At 36.1% G+C, this 18753-nt stretch overlaps 2 protein-coding genes across 2 annotated transcripts; both read left to right on the forward strand.

Moving 5' to 3' along the window:
• Positions 1-875: 875 nt before the first annotated feature.
• On the forward strand, positions 876-7698 carry LOC132307781 (UPF0426 protein At1g28150, chloroplastic). Its single transcript, XM_059805646.1, has 3 exons — positions 876-1053; positions 1803-1925; positions 7380-7698. The coding sequence occupies exons 1-3, from the start codon at positions 1009-1011 to the stop codon at positions 7554-7556; spliced, it is 345 nt and encodes a 114-aa protein (XP_059661629.1). The 5' UTR covers positions 876-1008; the 3' UTR covers positions 7557-7698.
• A 1278-nt stretch (positions 7699-8976) lies between these two features.
• Positions 8977-18425, forward strand: LOC132307783 (phytochrome-associated serine/threonine-protein phosphatase). The gene is made up of 10 exons (XM_059805648.1): positions 8977-9320; positions 10997-11143; positions 11257-11324; positions 12136-12193; positions 15766-15876; positions 15985-16035; positions 16594-16737; positions 16825-16920; positions 17021-17092; positions 17934-18425. The coding sequence occupies exons 1-10, from the start codon at positions 9237-9239 to the stop codon at positions 18015-18017; spliced, it is 915 nt and encodes a 304-aa protein (XP_059661631.1). The 5' UTR covers positions 8977-9236; the 3' UTR covers positions 18018-18425.
• The last annotated feature ends 328 nt before the right edge of the window (positions 18426-18753 follow it).

The following is an 18753-nucleotide window of genomic DNA, read 5'->3' on the forward strand; positions in this document are numbered from 1 at the left end:
GGTCACTGAAGTTGAATATGCAATCTAACTCAGGTAGATTCCACTCTTGGCAAAGCCAAAATTTTGAAACCATTTGCTGAAAGTAAAAGTGCTAGTTTCAAAGATAGAAGATTTTTTGAAACCTTTTATTGAAATTAAAACCCCAATTTCTGTAAAATCTAATTTGGATACAAACAAAACCCAGATCACACAAAACCAAACCAGTATAATAACCCCACAAAACCCAAACACAGCACAAACCAAACCAAACCAAACCCAGAACAATGGAGTCTTCATCTTGCGGTAGCAGCCTTGTTCGGAGCGTCGGTAATGGCAGTCTCTGCCTTCTACATCCACAAGTGCAACCTCGACCAAGCTCTCGAACGCCTCATCAAAATTCACCGCAAATCCCCTCCTTCTGCTGCCAACGACGCCGATCATTTCGCCTCCGATGACGAGGAACACGAAGATCACGACGGAGGCAGAGAGATTGACAACTTCATGTCAGCTGAGGTCCTGAGATAAGGCTGACTTTTTTTTTTTCACTTCAGTTTTATTTTTTTCTGGCAACAGTTGTAGTGACCAAACGGGTTTTGCATGTTTTTGTTTCAAATATTTTCACAACAAAATATCATTCCGAAATGTTTCTTTACAAAACACTCTTACAACAAAAATCTTAATTCTGTTTTTGTTAAAAATAAAACACCAAAAACAAAATGCATTCCAAACGGACCCAACATTGTTGCCCCGAAATTTCATTTGAGAAAACGATGAGGGCCCCTGCAACTACTGAAGAAGCCCCATTTCCAGAAACAGTAGCTGTAATAATAGCCCAGCTTCAGGTCCAGACCAATAGAAAAGAAAAAGGGCTAAGCCCAATGTGGTGAGTTAGAACTGTTGAATGCACAGTGGACAGTTAACACCCATCTTCTATGTGGTGTTCTTCAGTTGAAATACCATACCTACAGTACATATATAGATACATACACACATACATACATATATCGACAATCGGAAAAGGAGAAGCAGATGATGATGTCTGCAGTTCTAATTTCCCCTGCATCATGTTCCCTAGTAAGCTCTCTCTCTCTAGTGTTCTCCAAATTCTCTGCATCACAAAAGATTTGTATGAATCGTTTGGTTTTTTTCACCAAACGAATTGGATTTAATATACACGTATATAATTCCCTATTAATGTTTATGTTGTAAAGATGGATAGAAAAAAAGTCGCAACTTGAGAAGAAAATACTGTTCAATCTAATCGAGAGAATATTACAGGCATATGGTAACCGAAATTCACGATCTTTCTGTTTGACACACAGCAAATCTGTGCACTGGGCTCTGTGATTCAACTGTTCTAGAATCCTGTGAAACCGAATAAAACCCTAATAGAAGATATAAATAATTGGGAAATGGTGGGAGAGAGGTTGCTCAAAGAAAAAAAACCCTATCTTTCCAGGATGTCAATTATTTATGGGTGAAAATTTTCTCTCTATAGGGCAATAAAAGAAACAAAAGCTGAGTTGAGATGTTTTTTGTTCAGTGTTCTTCCGCATCATGTTCACTGGTATAGAATTCCTTCATCCACAGTTGTATATATATATGTATGTAAATGTATATGTATATATATATATGCATCTGGATATCCCTCTTATTGTTCACCCATTTATTTTCTTTCTTTTGTTTTTTTGTTCAAGCAAACGCCCACACACCCACGATATAGTTCATCCATTTCCTTATTAGTCCTTGTTTCTTTTTTCATCCTTTCAGTTGTAAGTTATGGTTTTTCCTCATATCTGTACTGATGAATGAATCTGTGGCAGTGGAAGTTAAGAGCTGTACCAAAACAGCTCTCATCATCATCAGTATCACCAAGGCGTAATACTCGGGTTAAGGCATTTTTCTTTAATCCCAAAGATGACCCCGTTATCAAAGAAGCTCTTAAGGTAATTTAAAGGATAATAATAAAATTATTTTGATAAACTTTGGATTGACTACTACTCTATTTGGTGTAGAACATAAAAAGAGAAAAAAAAATCAAATTAATTAATTTTCGAGGTATTATTACCTTTTACTGAGGTTGTTTTACTTTTTCTTTCCTCTTTAATTTTTTTCTGAAAACTGAATTAAATAACTGATGCTATTCAAATTTTAATTTTCTTTAATTTTCCACAGTTCTTTCAGCAATCTAAATGGTGGGAAGTACTGATAGTATTCAATTTAATTACCGTGTTAATTCTTACTTCTTGCCAATTCATTTTACTGTATCTTTAATACATATATAGGCAGAATGGTGTACAATTGTTCTCATTGCAAATGCTGAAATTCAACTGTATCGATCTGCCTCCCTGTGTAGATGTGAAAAACTAGGCATCCTCTTGTTGAATGGTGTGTTTCTTAATGGATGAAAATCTCATATATATATGATTATTTTCCAATAGTAAACATGCTTAATTAGTTTTTTAATGGATGCAAATTATATTCAAATGATGAAGCAAGAAATTTCAATAGAGGGTTCCTTCCACAACATCAATTAATATTTGTTTAATTGTCATTTGGTGTTGTATATAGAAACTTCCTTTTCGGTCACTCACTCATAGCAAATAGACAAATTACACTTAAAAATTTATAACTAAAGAGAGGACTACCAAGACCAAAATAGTAAACCCTTGGTACGGACTTTTTAATATTACTCCATTAGTGCATATGATCAACAAGCGCTTAAATTGGTTACTCTTTTAGACCACCCAATTCAAGCGCCGTGCATCTTCCTTTGAAGGTGCTTATTATACTGGTTAAATTACTCTGTGTGATCAACATGCTCGAGCGCGTACACAGACACACAAGCACATATATACATCTCTTGAATAGATTTTAGTTTAGACATTGCTCTAGTGAACATGAATATATAATAATAATAATAATAAATTCATCTTTCCTGTTCATAAGGAGAGTGTCAACCCAACAGTTAAGATTATGGGATGAATTAAAGCTCATAGGACGCTTAACAAATCAAACATATTGGCACTTAATTCACAATTTTATCCTTTATCCACACATCAAATATAGAAATTATATTAAGCTGTGAATCCTGACTTCCCAATACAAATTAATCGAATGTCATGGTACTTAATTCACCCATTCACCCTTTCAATCATATTTACATTGACTTAGCTTCTTTCCAGTTTTCTTGCAACAAGAGCAATGGTCAAGGACCAACAACCAAATAGCATTTTCTAAGACTCTAAAAATCTAAGGTACATACAACGGTTAAAGCAGGGTAAAATTCAACGAAAATCTTTTTTGGTTTTTTGCACTTTTTCAGATGGTTTACTCTTTGTAGATTTTATAAATTAGTTGAGCTGTAGAAAGTTCATACTTTTATGAACATTGTTTGTTGCATGTGTTACTTCCTCCAGCACATTTGTTTATAATGCACATTTACTTATAAAAAAATATGATTCAATCACATGGTGCACGTTAATGGGGAGCATGTGACTACTGTGTTATCTCCAGTGGTGTCTACTTTTATGCTTATATGCTCTTTTTCAAGTTAAAGAGGCAGTGTTGGTTGACCAATTTGAATTATGGAAATCAAAATGTCACCTGTGTACATTGGCAGTGTTGATTGAGCAATTTAAATAATGTAAATCAAAATGTCACCTGTGTACATCTTAGGCATTACACTCTGGAATTTTGGTGGTGGGACCTATTGGAGATATCCTCTATGTCAACATCTTCACAAAGTTTATGTCATAAAGGATGGGTTAGGTGAGCTCCAGCAAAGCGCTTCTGTTATAACCTTTATATCAGTATCTTACCCCGCCTTATTTTAGCTCGCAAACCTTGCTTCTTTCTTTCTGTTCAAAAATTCCAGTTTCATACAATCAGCCTTAAACCTCAGCCAGTTCATGCCCTAATCCATCCTTAAACCCCCTAAAGATTAAATCCCTACTCCCTAGTACAACATATTTAATCATAAGGAAGCCTTAATCTCCTTTTTAAAGGCTCTGTCACGTATCATTGTGTATATCGTAGAAGATGTTGAAGATATTTAGTCTCACTTCCTTCATCATATCACATTCATGTCTTTCTATTACAGTGCAGTGTGTTCTTTGAGACACCATTTTTTCCTTTTTCTTTTCCCTTTTTATTGGTGCATATAAATCATGTATAAGATTGCATAAGTATTCTGTTTCCTCATATTGGCCAATTATTATATTTGTTTCAACATTAATGTTCGAGTAACTACTAGACAAAACATGAATGTGTGTACATTTTTATGGGTGAGATATTTCTTTGAATTTGTTTGCCCCATTTTAATATTTGGATTTCCACTTGTGTATGAGAAAATTAGTAATAAACAAATTTTAGTTTGCTTATTACTTATTTCAAATTTTAGTTTGCTTATTTCCGTGCTATTTTGGAAATTCAAGTTCATCTTTATTTTCATTCTCTTATTTATATTTATTCATGATACAAGCTCAGATTGTCAAGCTTTACACATAATATAATATTAAGTCAGGTTGTGAAGTATAACAAGGCTGTCAAGTGTAATAAAGGGGGTCCAAAATGAGGTAGCAATTTGTGCAAATACTGCATCAGGAGGTGATGGAAGAGTTTCTTTCCTATCAGTACATCTAGGTCATGTATTTGTCTTTACCGGTTTACCCCTCTTTTAGTTGTTATTTGGTTCTCTCTCAGTGGTCTGGCAATAGAGCATTTGTTGGGACTGGGGAGTAAAGATTCTAATATCTGATGAGTACCATCTCTGTAGGAGTTATGGTGAAAAATTAATTGATAAAGTTGAGTATCAGCATTAAATGACACTAGCATTTTATAGGAGGTTGTAAGATTTTTGAGGTTGCTCGACAGGTGTAGCAAATAGACAATCAAAAGGTAAAAGCTCATTGCATCGAAAATCCAGTAATGAGAGAGGAAATTTTCGGATGAGCTGCAAGAACAAAGCCATGATTGAAAATAAGTATTCGCAAGTATACCAAGCCACAATTAACTAGAATCACTAAAAGTCTACAACGAACAAAAGGTGTTGAAGTTTCACGTGCAGGCGTGCACAATGTCATCACCCCGAAAAGGCAGAGCTGAGATTGAACTCAAAAAATTAAAACACAATAAATGGAGCTGGAGCCAAATCCAAACTATTGCTAATGGAACTGTGGTGCTACTGATTTGGGCCATGTCTAAAGTGGTTGCAGTTTGTGGTTGTTTGCAGGATATGATGGAGCTGGGTGGGCATCTATTGTTTTGTCATCATTGTGCTTCAGGCCTCTGCGGGAAGGACAATTTCTCTAGAAGATACTCATAAAAAAAATAATAAATAAATAAATAAAAAGCTCTAGAAGATATGGTGGGAGATTTTTTTCCAGCTATAAGGGTGCACCTGCCCATATGTAGGTGAGTGAATGAACAACATGACCGTGTCAACAACTGATTCAACTGTACCTGGGCTAGTAACTGCAGATCAATCTTACATGCTAATGCTGCACCGTTGTGTTGGTGTTGTCTTTGACGTGCTCACCATTGAGGTTACATTTGAGTTGTAGAGAATCCGAGATGCATCCGGTGTACCACTGTCAGCTGCCAAAGGCACTAGTAGCTGTGTAAAGATTTTGCCTATTTTTTACCATTGGTTATAGTCACTACAATGGATGAATGGTACCTCTCTTCTCCATGCTGGGTTTCATGCAACTTCAATGTCACATGCTGTGATTATCCTTTTGTCCTGTATGGGGTGGTAGTGAGGATGTTCTTTTAAGGATATCCATTGTTCTTATATGGTGTGTTTCAAGTGAGTATGGTATCTTTATGTATTGGTGGATGGATACCTCGATTGTGTGTTTCTTCGGAAATTAGCTTTTAATCAGTATGTTAGATCTTTGAGAAGCTTATCTGTCGAAAACTCGGGCTTAGTGTACTGCCTACCACACTAGTACCCGTTTGTTGAAGTAAACCTCCTTGACCATTTGTCCATGACACCATTTAGCCCTGACTTGGTGATTATCTAGATGTAATGGGGTTTGGGCATGTCTCGTTTTTTCGGTGTTCATACGCATGTATTACTGGCTACCATCGTACTAGCAACCATATAATAAATTCTTCCTGCAGTATTATGTTTAAGAAAGCCGAATTAGATTATACACTATTAATTCTGTTATCTGCTATCTTTCACTATTATCATATGAGTAGTGATAGGGAAACCGAATGGTTATCGTCGAATTGTCACCGAATCTCATGTGGTCAAGTCACGTCAAGTTCATTAAATATTCCTTAAGTGTGAAAATTCAAACTCTTCTCTCTCCTCACGTGCCTTGAGTGGGTCCTACACCAATCATAGTTGTCTTTAACCTCAGGACATGGGTTCTGTTTGCAGAAAAACAGTCTCCCAATTTTTACCCATAATCTAATCCAAACTCCTTTCCATCAATGATCTCAAAACGGAAAGAAAAAATGAAGTGCCGAAATAAAAGGAAAATTGGGGAAAATCCTAATATAATGAAGGTGCCATTATCTTCTAAAATTGTTTCCCTGATCAGAAAACAAAATTATAAAATTAGCAAAGAGAATATACAATAGAAACATATATGTATATATATATACACACATAAGATATAGAGATGAGTGTATCAATATCAATTTGGGAACTGGATAATTGGATATCACCAGGGCGACCGTCTTCAATGCTGTACCGAGGGGGCTTTGTATTGGCTAGATTTCTTCTTAACGGCATTCCATTATTACACATATATTTATTTATTTGTTTGGATCTATCGATTTCGTTCCCATGAGTTCTGATTTGGCGTCTGAAGGTTTGCTGCAATCCACATTGAGACATTCGGAATTTGGTCCAATACAATTTTCAAAATTCTCACATATTCTATTTTTTTTTTTTTAGAAAAAAAAAAAGAAAAAGAAAAAGAATTTGAAACTCATCATCTCATGAACACACACTTTGGGACTAGGCAGTGGGCACACCCCTTTTCTTTGTTTTTTTCCTATCGGTTTTTTTGTTTATTTTTGTTTGCATTTATCAATTTCGTTCACGAGTTCCCAAACTGTAAATCATGCCATTGTGTGCTACGATTAAAACTTGGAGTTTGATCCAGTTTGTGCGGTTGAAAGACGAAACTCACCCGAGTCATGTGAGGTGAGAGAGGAAGTTGAATACTTTGCTTAAAAGACATATAATGAATCCTACCTGTCTTTGGCCACATCAGATTCGGTGAAATTTCGGGGATTACTATTCAGGTTTTCTATCGTTATTCTTATCATACGTCTTATGACCTGAATAATGTATTTGGCTGTAAGTACTCTTATGTGCAAAATTGTAATGCTTTTTCCCAACGTTTTCGTTTTCATTTGATCATTTTTACTCTATTTAGGAACCTGTTGCCTTCATGGGTGGGATGTTTGCGGGCCTTCTGAGGCTTGATTTGAATGAAGATCCATTAAAAGATTGGGTTGCTAGGACCGTGGAAGCTTCAGGGATGTCAGAGGAAGACATTGATGCTGAAGGGTCAAAAGCAGAAGATATCCCACAACAGATTGAGATTGAATGACAGTTGTTTTTGTTGTTTCCTTTTCTGTATCTTGTACCTGTCTTAATATTTGTTTGCACAAATAGACGGTGGTTATTAATGTGGCCTGGTAATGTATTGTATAAACTACATATCTTATGACAGAAATAGTGGAGTTGGTCTATTTCACTCTTTGTCCAGTCTTAAACAAAATTATTTATGCGTAAACTGACTGAACTTGTTTGAGAGACACATTACTCAGGACGTTGAGTATTTTCTAAATATTAATTGTCTGAAAATGAGACATGCAATGCTATTGCATTTTTGGAACCTCCCACCTGGAATTGATTATTACATGTACCTACGTTACATTTTCAAGTGTATGTGTGAGAGAGAGTATGTGTGTGAGGCTTTGAGTGTGTGAGTGAGTTAGAGAGAGAGACCTTGCAAATTTTGGCTCATGTACATCTTTAGAAATAGCCATTGAAGGTTATTATTTATCTTCACATAGACATGATGAAGAAATAGCCATTGAAGGTTAACATTTATCTTCACAGAGACATAATTTCATCTATCACCTGGAATTGACATGTACATTATTACTACATTACATATTATAGTGTGTGTGTTTGTGTGGCAGAGAGAGAGTGTGTGCGCGAGAGTTTTAGTGTGCGAGTGAGTCAGAGAGAGAGGCCTTGCAAAACTTGGCTCATATACATCTTTAGAAATAGCCATTGAAGGTAATTATTTATCTTCACAGAGACATAATTTCATCTATTTTTTAAATAGCACTCCAAAAATTTGTGTGATTAGAGAATGAATTAAGGTATCAGCAGTTCGAATTCGACTCTATTCTTAAAACCAACTGTGTATGTTGTTTAAGGTCCTATTATCCATTATGTTTGGGTTAGTTGTGTACCACTTGGGGGGTTCAAATTTAGAGCTGGTTGACCTGATTATGCTCAAGTACCTAATACTTACTATTAAATTATTATTATTATTTTTAAAAAGAGTAAATATACAGAATTCAACAGTTGTCCAACTGGTGGATTCTAAATCATTTTTTTTTTTAAATTTGAGTTAGGTTCAAATTATTGACGATCAATCCAAACTTTCTTATAAAATGTCAAGTAATAAAAGGAAAAAAAAAAAATCCAAATAGTTGATGAATTCATGCAACTTGCATTCCTACACTAAAGAAGAACCATTAGATTTATAAATCTAGAAACATCTTTTTTATCTCTCAAAATAAAAAGTCAAGAATACAAGTTTCCAAAATATATATATTTGATGTTATTTGTCTTGTAGAAAGGGCAAAATGGCTGGGATCCAACAGAATCGGGCCTCAAAGCGGGCTGGGCCCGTTTCAGAGTTCAAAAACGACTGCTAGGTATTTGACAATTGCAAAAGTTGTTTAGGGGCAAGGGAGTCAATTGACTCAACCAATTGCCGCAGTTCGAAATGAAAATCGAAACTCCAGTGTTAGAAATGTCTCTCAATTCCAATAATTAATTATTAGTAATAATTTGATAGTATCTAAATTCTCTGCGGTCTCTGTTTCTCCGTCTTTGGGTCGATTCAGGGAGTTCGGGGGCGAGAGCTTCAGAGAGCAGCCAATCTCCTCCCTCGTATTGCAGTACACTTTCAGTTTCAGAACATATTATATATATATATATATATATATACAGACACGAAAACTCGGACACATATACATAGAAGGGGATGATGGATTTGGATCTGTGGATTTCCAAGGTTAAAGAGGGCCAACATTTGTCCGAAGACGAGCTTCAGCTTTTATGCGAATATGTATGTATTTCCTCTCTCTCTCCCCATCGCTGGGATTGTATTGTTATCAAATCTCTTCTACGATTAGGGTTTTAAGAACTCCATTTACTATTATGTATGTCTGTGTGTATATATATATATGAGGGCTTCGTATCCTTCTTCTTTTTTGCTGACTTATTAAACCCTAGTTCTTTACGCTGCTCCTAGATTCTGTATATTCCCTCTATGTCTGTGAGTGTGCGTGTGTGCGTTAGATATCAATTTCAGCATTAAGTTTCTGCCTTTCGAAGTAGAATTGGTGTTAGAGGTGGTTCTGGAAGCTGATGATGGTTCTTGTGGTGATGGTGGCGTTAGATTGGAGACATCGTTTGCAGCTGTTATGGTTTTGGGAGTCTTGAAAGTGATGTAATGGTGGTGGTCACAGATTGCTGATTGTGGTGACTGTTAAGTTTTAACATTGGTGACTCCAAAAGTGTTGATGGTGGTAGAGTTCGTGATCTTACTACTGTAATTTTAGTTTGGAGACGATTCTCATTCTTGCTAGTTGTGGCTTCTGGTTAACAGTGATATTGAAGTGCTGGTTGTGGTAATTCCCAATGGTGGTACTGGTCGCGATGAAATTAGCTGGGTGTTCAAGTTTAAACTCCATGATTATGGTAGTTAGATTGAAGTAAATTTTTTTTTCTTTACAGAAAATTGTTAGTTGTGGTGGGGTCGGATTTCTTTACTTATTCTTCTGTTTGCAACTCAAACATGAGATTGATTCCAGTCTTAATCATGATTTAATCTTTTAACCCAAACCAAAGAGAGTGTCTGTGAATAAGTTTTGTAGGTTACATTTATCTCTCTGAGTCTCTGGGCATGTGTGCATTTGGGTGGAGGTGAAGGGAACACAGTAGAAAATGTTGTCCATAGTGTCTATCTACCAAATAAGTAAATTTGTAACCAAAATGAATGGTTAGTTATACTTTTTAGGTTCATGTCCAACCAAATGTTGGATACTTATCCACACCCATGTTTAAGTGTTGTGTGTCTGATGCAAGTAGTTTCTGTACTTGTAAAGAGTCTATGTAACATAGTTATCAGTCAATCGTTAAGTAAACTTGAATCTTGATGGATCATTGTTTGATTCACAAAGTCAACAGTCAGTAGTTGGGTTTAAGTCTTGTTGGTTCTAATTTTTTATACTACTTGGGCATGTGTGCTTTTGCCTCGTAGAGATTTTAACACCTAATTGCTTTGGGAGACTGGACTTCTGAATAATGCTAACAATATCCAATTAGGGTGAGGGGCTTTTAGATTCTACCTTTCCTCATGTCAGATCCTAAATTTATTGTGAAGCACTAGATGTTTGTTATCCTCATGATAGATTTTATTTGAATTGTATTTACTTTCTAGTTGTAATTTTGTGCTGCTTTTCAAAATTAATTCTTTCAATTTTCAGCAGCATAATTTTTGGTTTGCTTGAGAGTATGGTGGCTGTCCGTCTGTTTCTACTTCTAATTGTTATGCCTTTGAAAATTTTCTTCCATACCTAATATAGTAATGAGAAAGTCTGTCATGAGATTGTTATCACTAAGCTTGTGCTGTCATCGGTTGGATTGCATTACTGGCCTCACAATCTCATGATTCAATAGGGACACGTCCTCATTGTAGTTCTTTCCCTATAGTGATATCATCTATGTTGTGCTTGGCAGGTGAAGGAGATCCTGATTGAGGAGTCCAACGTGCAGCCTGTCAATAGTCCAGTTACTGTTTGTGGTGACATACATGGCCAATTCCATGATTTAATGAAACTCTTCCAGACAGGTGGACATGTACCGGAGACAAATTACATTTTTATGGTAAACTTAATATTATCACTTTCCATCTGTTGCCTTATTTTGGATCTGCAATTTTTTTAAGGTAGTCTTTTACTCGACAGTTAATGCATTTTAGTACTTTTTAAATTTGACAGGGAGATTTTGTTGACCGTGGGTACAATAGTCTTGAGGTTTTCACAATTCTTTTGCTTCTTAAAGCGAGGTATATATGAATTTATGTGTATTAGTGTTGTTTTACGTGCTTGTGCAAATTAAAATTGATTATCACTTGCAGCACATTTCCAACTTTTACGCAGGTTGATTAATTACCATGAACCGCCAATAAACTGCTTTTGCTTAAGGCTTCTTAATTTGATGAGCAATTCAGAGTGTGTGTTTTGGAATGGTTATCGTCAAATTTGTTGCCTGAAGCCAGTGTCAATTTTTAGACGAAGTCAGAAATATAAAGGAAAGACAGAAGGCATAGAGTAGTTGCAAAGTAGGTGCTTTAGCTTGCCATTTAAAAGATGAAAAGTGAGGATGTGAAAATTAGCGGATACATTTGCGCGCTACACGCAAAATGACATGCATGCTGATAAGACATAAAAGAAGGCGCTATTCATTTCCCCCCTAAAACTTCTACTTCAGTAGAACAAAGTTTTGTTTTGGATATATTGCTAAACTCAAGTGGAAGAGCCTCTTGCTTTCTATTTGTTTAATCAACTGTCACATTTAGTAGTTGAGGACATGGCTTCTAGAACAATTTTTTTTAATTGACTCAATACTGATGAATTATTATTAATGGAGATCCGGGATATTTTTTGTGACTTTTTCTCTCTTTTCTATGTATATTTGCTGCTCCTGTATAAATTAAATATATTTTTATTCTTACAAGGTTCTCTTAATTTGGATATATTTTGTCTAAATGAGTTTATAATTTGATGTATTTTGGATGTTTTTTAAATTCATTTTTTGATATGCCTTTTTAAGAAACTGATGTCCTTCCTTTTCCCTTGGCTTTATGCTTTCGTCAGATACCCTGCTAACATTACCCTTCTACGTGGAAATCATGAAAGCAGGCAACTTACTCAGGTAATTCTCATATGACTCTAGCTTTGTCCTTTTGTGTCTCTGATAAGATTTTAATATCTTATGGCGTTCCTTTCTCTTTTTGCTATGCTAGATATGAATTTTATATGAAGTAGGTGTAAGAAGGATACATCTTATTACTAACTGTGAGATCCACTTTATGGATAGCAGAGTAGTTTCTTGCCTAGAAGGTTAACTAGTAGGACAGTAAGCAGGAATAATGGAGATCATATCGGGACGAAAACTGAGGCTATTTAGAGAGAAAGAAATATGAGAGTTAGGAGAGGTGGTATAGTACAATGGATGCGTCTTCCAGTGAGGGGCATCAGAATTCCAGTATTTAAGATCCTTTGTTGTTCTTGTTTTCTGTAGTTTAATAGGGAAGGTCTTTACCTCAGATGGAGCACCTGCCAAGCTGCTTGACCAAATGGAACAAAAATAGTCAGATTGAGAAATGAGCCTGGTGGATGTATTATTAGCTGGAACATTGGACTTGCCACTTAGCATAGAAGGCACGTGGGGTATTTTTGGAATGTCTGTGTGTGTCATGTGTCCGGAAGGACACTTTACTCTCTCCTCCTAAAAGATTGGCAAAGAAGCAAGTTGTGGTGCTGACATGAGTAGCAAAGGGTCGCACCTCGGCTGATAAGCCAGAACCTCAAGGATCTCAGTAAGGGCCACATTGTGGTGCCTCAATTTACACCATGATCACCAGGATCGTGGCATGATGAGTGGGTCATACTGTAATAGTGGTTGTTCACTGAACTCCCTGGGCCTGCATTCAACCCAAGTCAGGCATCAAGGCACCAAGTGCAGAGATGGGGGTTTCTGATCTAACAGAGAATATATTGATGGGGATGTATTTTTTGAAGATGTGGGAAATCTTTGTTGATCGACCTTCTTGTCTTGATATGAAACAGAGGCACTCCATATACTGGTAATTAGAACCTACAAGGGAATGATATTGCCACCCCTTAGAGGTGGCTACAGGATAGATCCATCTGACATACATAATAACGCCTTCCTTATGGCAGTTAAGGAGATGTCCATGTAGCACATATTATTTGTGGTCCACTTGGCTCAGCTAGGGCCACATTTCTACACACATTTAATATGTCTTGAATTGGAACATGGGTTAAGAATTTCGCTTGCCTAGGAGATATCTACCTAGTCTCTGCAGGTCTTTTGGTTGAGAAAGTACCGTTTCTAGTCAATTTTTTCTTAGTTCCATTAAAATAAAAAATTGGATATGACTTGCTAAATTGCTAGGTATGGGTTGGACGCAGCATCCTGTTGTGGGTGAACAGATGCAGTATTCAAGTTAGGTGTGAAGTATCTTCATCGAAAATTTCACGACAGCCGATATTCATCGAGAATTCCAATTGCACTCCCAGTTAGTTCGATCAGAAAGCTGAATGCATGAACCTATGCAACTTTTATGGTCACATGACGAGAAATGATGGTATTGGTTTTAATAGTTGGACAATATATAATACTTAACAACCAACACTGTATCAATAGTGTATAAGAGAAGGAAATCAACCTTTTGCCTATCTTGTTTCCTCTTACCCTTTTTATTTGTTACCTTTTGTTTTGAAAGGTGGGTGGGTGGGTGGGTGGGTGGGATATGCAAGATTGATTATACAACAAAAGTAGGTATAGACTATAGAGGTGCTCATTGCAGGAGCAGAGCTTGGTTATGTTGAATGGGTAAGCCAACAACTATGTAGTGACAACTTTTTTTTTTTTAGGAAAATCTTGATAATTTAATTTCTATACATCACCACCAAAACACTGATAATAATAAACACAGAGAAAGATTTACTTTAATTGAAAAAACTGTAAAATCACAGCCCTATATAATTTTTGGGTTTCTCTTGTGTCTTTATCTTTATGTTAGTCGAAGAAGCGACTATGTCAAGGATGGGAACTCCCTTCTACCATCCACTCTCTTTACCCACTTTATCCTTCTTCTTTGCCTTCTCTCTCTCTCTCTCTCTCTCTCTCTCTCTCTCTCCCTCCCTCCCTCCCTCCCTCTCTCTCTCTCTCTCTGTGCGTGTGTTGGATGGGTAGGAAAAAAAGGAGGTTCAACCTAGATATAAATTGACCCCACCTTTATTATTTCACATACATTAGAGGGGCCCAATACGGGAAATAGGAATGCAACAAATCTTTTAATATCATGGAATAGACATTTTGTTTTTTTGCAAACTTAAGTGGGGCCAGTTGACCTCATTCACGTGTATGTAGCTCTGCCCCTGGCTCACTGTCCTTTGGATGGCTGTCCCATCTATAATCCCAGAGAAAGGAGTTGAAACTTTAGGAGGGAGTAGGGGCATCTAGAACTGTTAGTTTCTCTTGGTGTAGTAAAAAATATATTAAAAAAGATTAGTGCAGAGGCTCCTTCCTGATGCTATGATCTGGAACATTGCAAGTTGAAAAATGAGTAAGCAACAGTTCTAAATTAATGCTCCATCATTAAAAATATGAATAATGATTTCTTAGCATTCCTGAATCCTCCAAATAAGTATAAATTATTTGTACCCATCTTCCCAGGTTAAAATCAGACCTTGTCTGATTAATTGGGCTCTGCTGCTATGTTTTGATAATTTTTGTGCCACGAGAATACCCGTTCAACAATTTCCTTCAGTCAATCTGTTTATGCTGGCTCTACCATAGTGTATGTTTTGACTATCTCAGAAACACTCCTGGACCTTGTATTTCTCAAAAATTTCACATTTTATTCTGTTTTAAAAACTCTATTTCAGAAGTGGAGGTAATTGTCAACTGTTGTTGCAGATTTTTTTTTTTCTTTTTTGATAAGTAAGAATGTATTAGAAAGCGTTCAAAAGAGGAATGCATCCCAGGACCTATACAATTGCAAAAGCCACAGAGAGGATCCTAAGGACCCAAGTAACCCAATAGATTTACAATAACTCCACATCCGCTTACTAAACAGAGAACTAATAATAAGAAAGCCAGGGCAGTATGGCAGATAGCTCACTACTTGCTTTAACCACCAACCTCCCAGGGTATAAGGCAGATGATCAGTGTTCAAAGAAGAGGGACACATTGATTGGACTGAACCCCTGAACATTTATCTTTGTTTTAGAGGTGACACATTTTTTTGACTAAACTCTTGGAAAGTTTTCTTTGATTTAGTTTGTTGTTCTTTGAAATAATCTTTCAAGTTTTTGCTTATTCAGAACCTTAAACGTTTAGTTGTATGATACGCGCATAAGAATACGGTTTCATGTCTTATTATACATGTATCGCATAAATTCTTTTAAAAAATTGCTACCCTTCTTCCTAGTGTTTTCAAGATTAATTCCTTTTTATGCTTAATTTTCATGATGTATTCGTGAACATCTGTATTTTTGTGTTACATTTAACCGGAATTTTATAGTAAACATCTCATTTTGTATCCTTGGGAGCGCAATTGTGTGATGTTTCAACCTTGTTAAACGTAGTATGCCACTAGCCCACAATTACGAAAGGCAAGCACCTTTCATAATGATGAGTTTTGAAGATCTGTGGGTTTATTGATTTATAATCATATTGTTGTTCTTTTATAGGTCTATGGTTTCTATGATGAATGCCAACGAAAGTATGGAAATGCTAATGCTTGGCGGTACTGCACTGACGTTTTTGACTATCTAACTCTCTCAGCAATTATAGATGGAACGGTATGCCATCTTTCTATTTTGCTGTTTATCTTCTAATGTTCTCAGGTGATTTTATCTACTTGCTGGTTTGTATGTTATATCAAACATGTCCTCTATTTGGAATTTCAGGTACTCTGTGTCCATGGTGGTCTTTCTCCTGATATTCGAACTGTTGACCAGGTTTGCTTTGCTTCAGTAACTGGGTATTTTTTTTTTTTTTTTAATAATAATTCCCCTGAATTTCCTCAAGGGCGTGGATGTGATTTTCTTATAGTTTAAATATGACTTCTCTGTGTCATTTGATTATGTTTTGGATCAAGTGATTTATGAAGCATTTTTGGTTATCTGTTGGGATTCAGGAACATCAGTTATCTGGGTTAAATTATTTACTGAACATTTTTCATCACGCCACGGGGCATTATGTTCTTGGTAGATGAGCTTGAACGTTTGGATTTTATTGAGTTCATTTTCATTAAATCTGACTTTAAGAAAAGGCTGTTATGGAACGTTGGAATGATCCAAAGGCAAAATATGGAATTAACTGGTGAAATATTTATATCTATTTTTGAATTATCCACTTCGGTGCTTGCTCTGGTTACCAGATAAATCCTCTTTTTCTTTTGAATATGATGTCTAATTGTTTTATGTATTATTTTGGCTCAAGAATTGATTTGATATTCTTCTTTTTTAAAAACAAAAAAACATTTGTTGTTTTTTTTTTTCCCCCCCACTTAACAGATTAGGGTCATTGAACGAAATTGTGAAATTCCCCATGAAGGGCCCTTCTGTGACCTTATGTGGAGTGACCCTGAAGATATTGAAACGTGGGCAGTCAGTCCTCGGGGAGCAGGCTGGCTTTTTGGGTCCAGGGTTACTTCTGAGGTAAAAAAAAAAAAATTTAAAATTTGATCATTTAAATTTTGAAGATGTTTGAAGCTAAAACTTATAGTTTTTCTGTTGTTTCTGCAGTTCAATCATATCAACAAACTCGATCTGGTTTGCCGGGCTCATCAACTTGTGCAGGAAGGTCTGAAGTACATGTTTCAGGATAAAGGCCTTGTAACTGTGAGTTGCCAATTCTCCATCTTGCAATTTATTACATTACCTATAAACTAGAATTTTGTAACGTTGAAATAATATTACTGCTGCTCCTTGGCTTTTGCAGGTGTGGTCTGCGCCAAATTATTGTTATCGCTGTGGCAATGTAGCTTCTATATTGAGCTTCAATGAGAATATGGTACTAGTACTCAACTTCTTACGCTTAATTTTAGTTCCTATTTACAAGTTGGGGATGTTAGACTCCTGTAGTCCTGTATATTTGTGCTACCTTGGTTAGGCACCATGCATATTGTGAGCCATAAAGGTTGAAGACAGTTCATAAACTTCCATTGTTGGCTGTATTAGTGGGGAAAACCTGTCTGTACCCAAGTTATATACCAATGGGCGATTAACCCAATGGTATAACCCCCCACCCTCAAAGAGGAAGGGAGGGGTTTGAGCCCCAGCGTGGGAAGTGTGTGTGAGTACTTACCTGATCAACAGGGAAAAAAACCTGTCTGTACCCAAGTTATGGAAAATACTTGCTGTTCTTTTCTGCTCTATGTAACTCCCTCTAGGACTATTGATGTGATTGATTATATTCTAGTTGAGTCACTTGCAAAAAGCTCCAGGCTGGTATGTACAGCAGCTTTCTTTTCTTTTCTTTTTCTTTTGGTCCCTATATAGCTTTATATTTGTGTATGTATATATATGTGTGTGTATATATATATATATATATATATGTATGTATGTATGTATGTATATTGATGTCTTTGTGCTTTGTGCTTTGTGGTTTATTAGCTGTTCATTTGAATTCATTGCTTGGGGTAAATGATCTTTACTTAACCTATGGACGTGGCATAGAAAATTTAATGAATTTGTGGCATTCAATTAGAAATTTGTATTGTTTGGGTTGATTTTAAATTTCTAATACAGTTCCCAATACTACAATAGCCTTGGTAAATCCGGAGAATATAATCTCTCATGATTGCTGTTTTTACTTCCTTTTGCCCTACTTTTTGTTTTTTTGATTCTAACAGGAAAGAGAGGTGAAGTTCTTCACTGAAACAGAGGAAAACAACCAAATGAGAGGACCCAGGACAGGAGTACCATATTTCTTATGAGAATTTGTCCACTCTTTTCTTGTAATATTAATTTCAAAATTTGGCACTTTTGCTGGGGGGAAAGAAAGGAGAAAGAAAAACATTTGCTCAGAGGAACCCTGTATACGCAAATATTTGCGAGGGGATTGCTTGCTATTCTTACAGGTTGGATGTGCAGCCAAGCTTCTTTGTGGGTTAACCTGCTGCTCTTGAATAACTTGCTTGTGTATTAAAGACCAGTTAATGATTCCTTTTTTGCTTCCCTTGTTTCATTATAATTGATCTTACGTCTAGGTTGATTTTGTGGATTTATGTTGGATCAGATTATGAGCTCATAGATTAGTAGCTGGCCAATCCAAGATTGTTATTGATTGTCTGGAACTTTCAGATTAAATCTCCAGACCTGGATAATATATATGTTTATTTACATTTCTGTGCGTTTCGACTGTGTTGTTACATGCGGAAATTATTGATGATAAATCTTAATAGTGCAGGCTGAGTCTAAAAACAGGGACTGTCATGTTGACAACAACTACCTCTGTCGCACAATAGATGTTCATATTTAGAAATAGGAGTTTTTAAGGGGACATATAATTAAAAAAATAAAGGACAATGATGGAAATATAAAGAAAAGATGATTTGACTTTTCAAAGAGGACAATTAATTTGGGACATGTGAAAAAGGAAGAATGGACTGGTAAGGGAGTAATTTTTGAAAGTCATTGCTAACTTGCAAGTGACGTTGAGCTGCTTCCACT

Source organism: Cornus florida, unplaced genomic scaffold (assembly GCF_030987335.1).
Source record: "Cornus florida cultivar Cherokee Brave unplaced genomic scaffold, ASM3098733v1 CherokeeBrave_3.0.0_Hap2_Chr05, whole genome shotgun sequence".
NCBI lineage: Eukaryota > Viridiplantae > Streptophyta > Magnoliopsida > Cornales > Cornaceae > Cornus > Cornus florida.

Bases quoted from the DNA above. Each gene is read 5' to 3' on its own strand.
- LOC132307781 (XM_059805646.1), top strand. From the start codon at position 1,009: ATGATGATGTCTGCAGTTCTAATTTCCCCTGCATCATGTTCCCTA. The intron at 1,054-1,802 runs GTAAGCTCTCTC...AATCTGTGGCAG, and splicing joins CCCCTGCATCATGTTCCCTA to TGGAAGTTAAGAGCTGTACC. The intron at 1,926-7,379 runs GTAATTTAAAGG...TACTCTATTTAG, and splicing joins TTATCAAAGAAGCTCTTAAG to GAACCTGTTGCCTTCATGGG.
- LOC132307783 (XM_059805648.1), top strand. From the start codon at position 9,237: ATGATGGATTTGGATCTGTGGATTTCCAAGGTTAAAGAGGGCCAACAT. The intron at 11,144-11,256 runs GTAAACTTAATA...TAAATTTGACAG, and splicing joins AGACAAATTACATTTTTATG to GGAGATTTTGTTGACCGTGG. The intron at 12,194-15,765 runs GTAATTCTCATA...GTTCTTTTATAG, and splicing joins AAAGCAGGCAACTTACTCAG to GTCTATGGTTTCTATGATGA.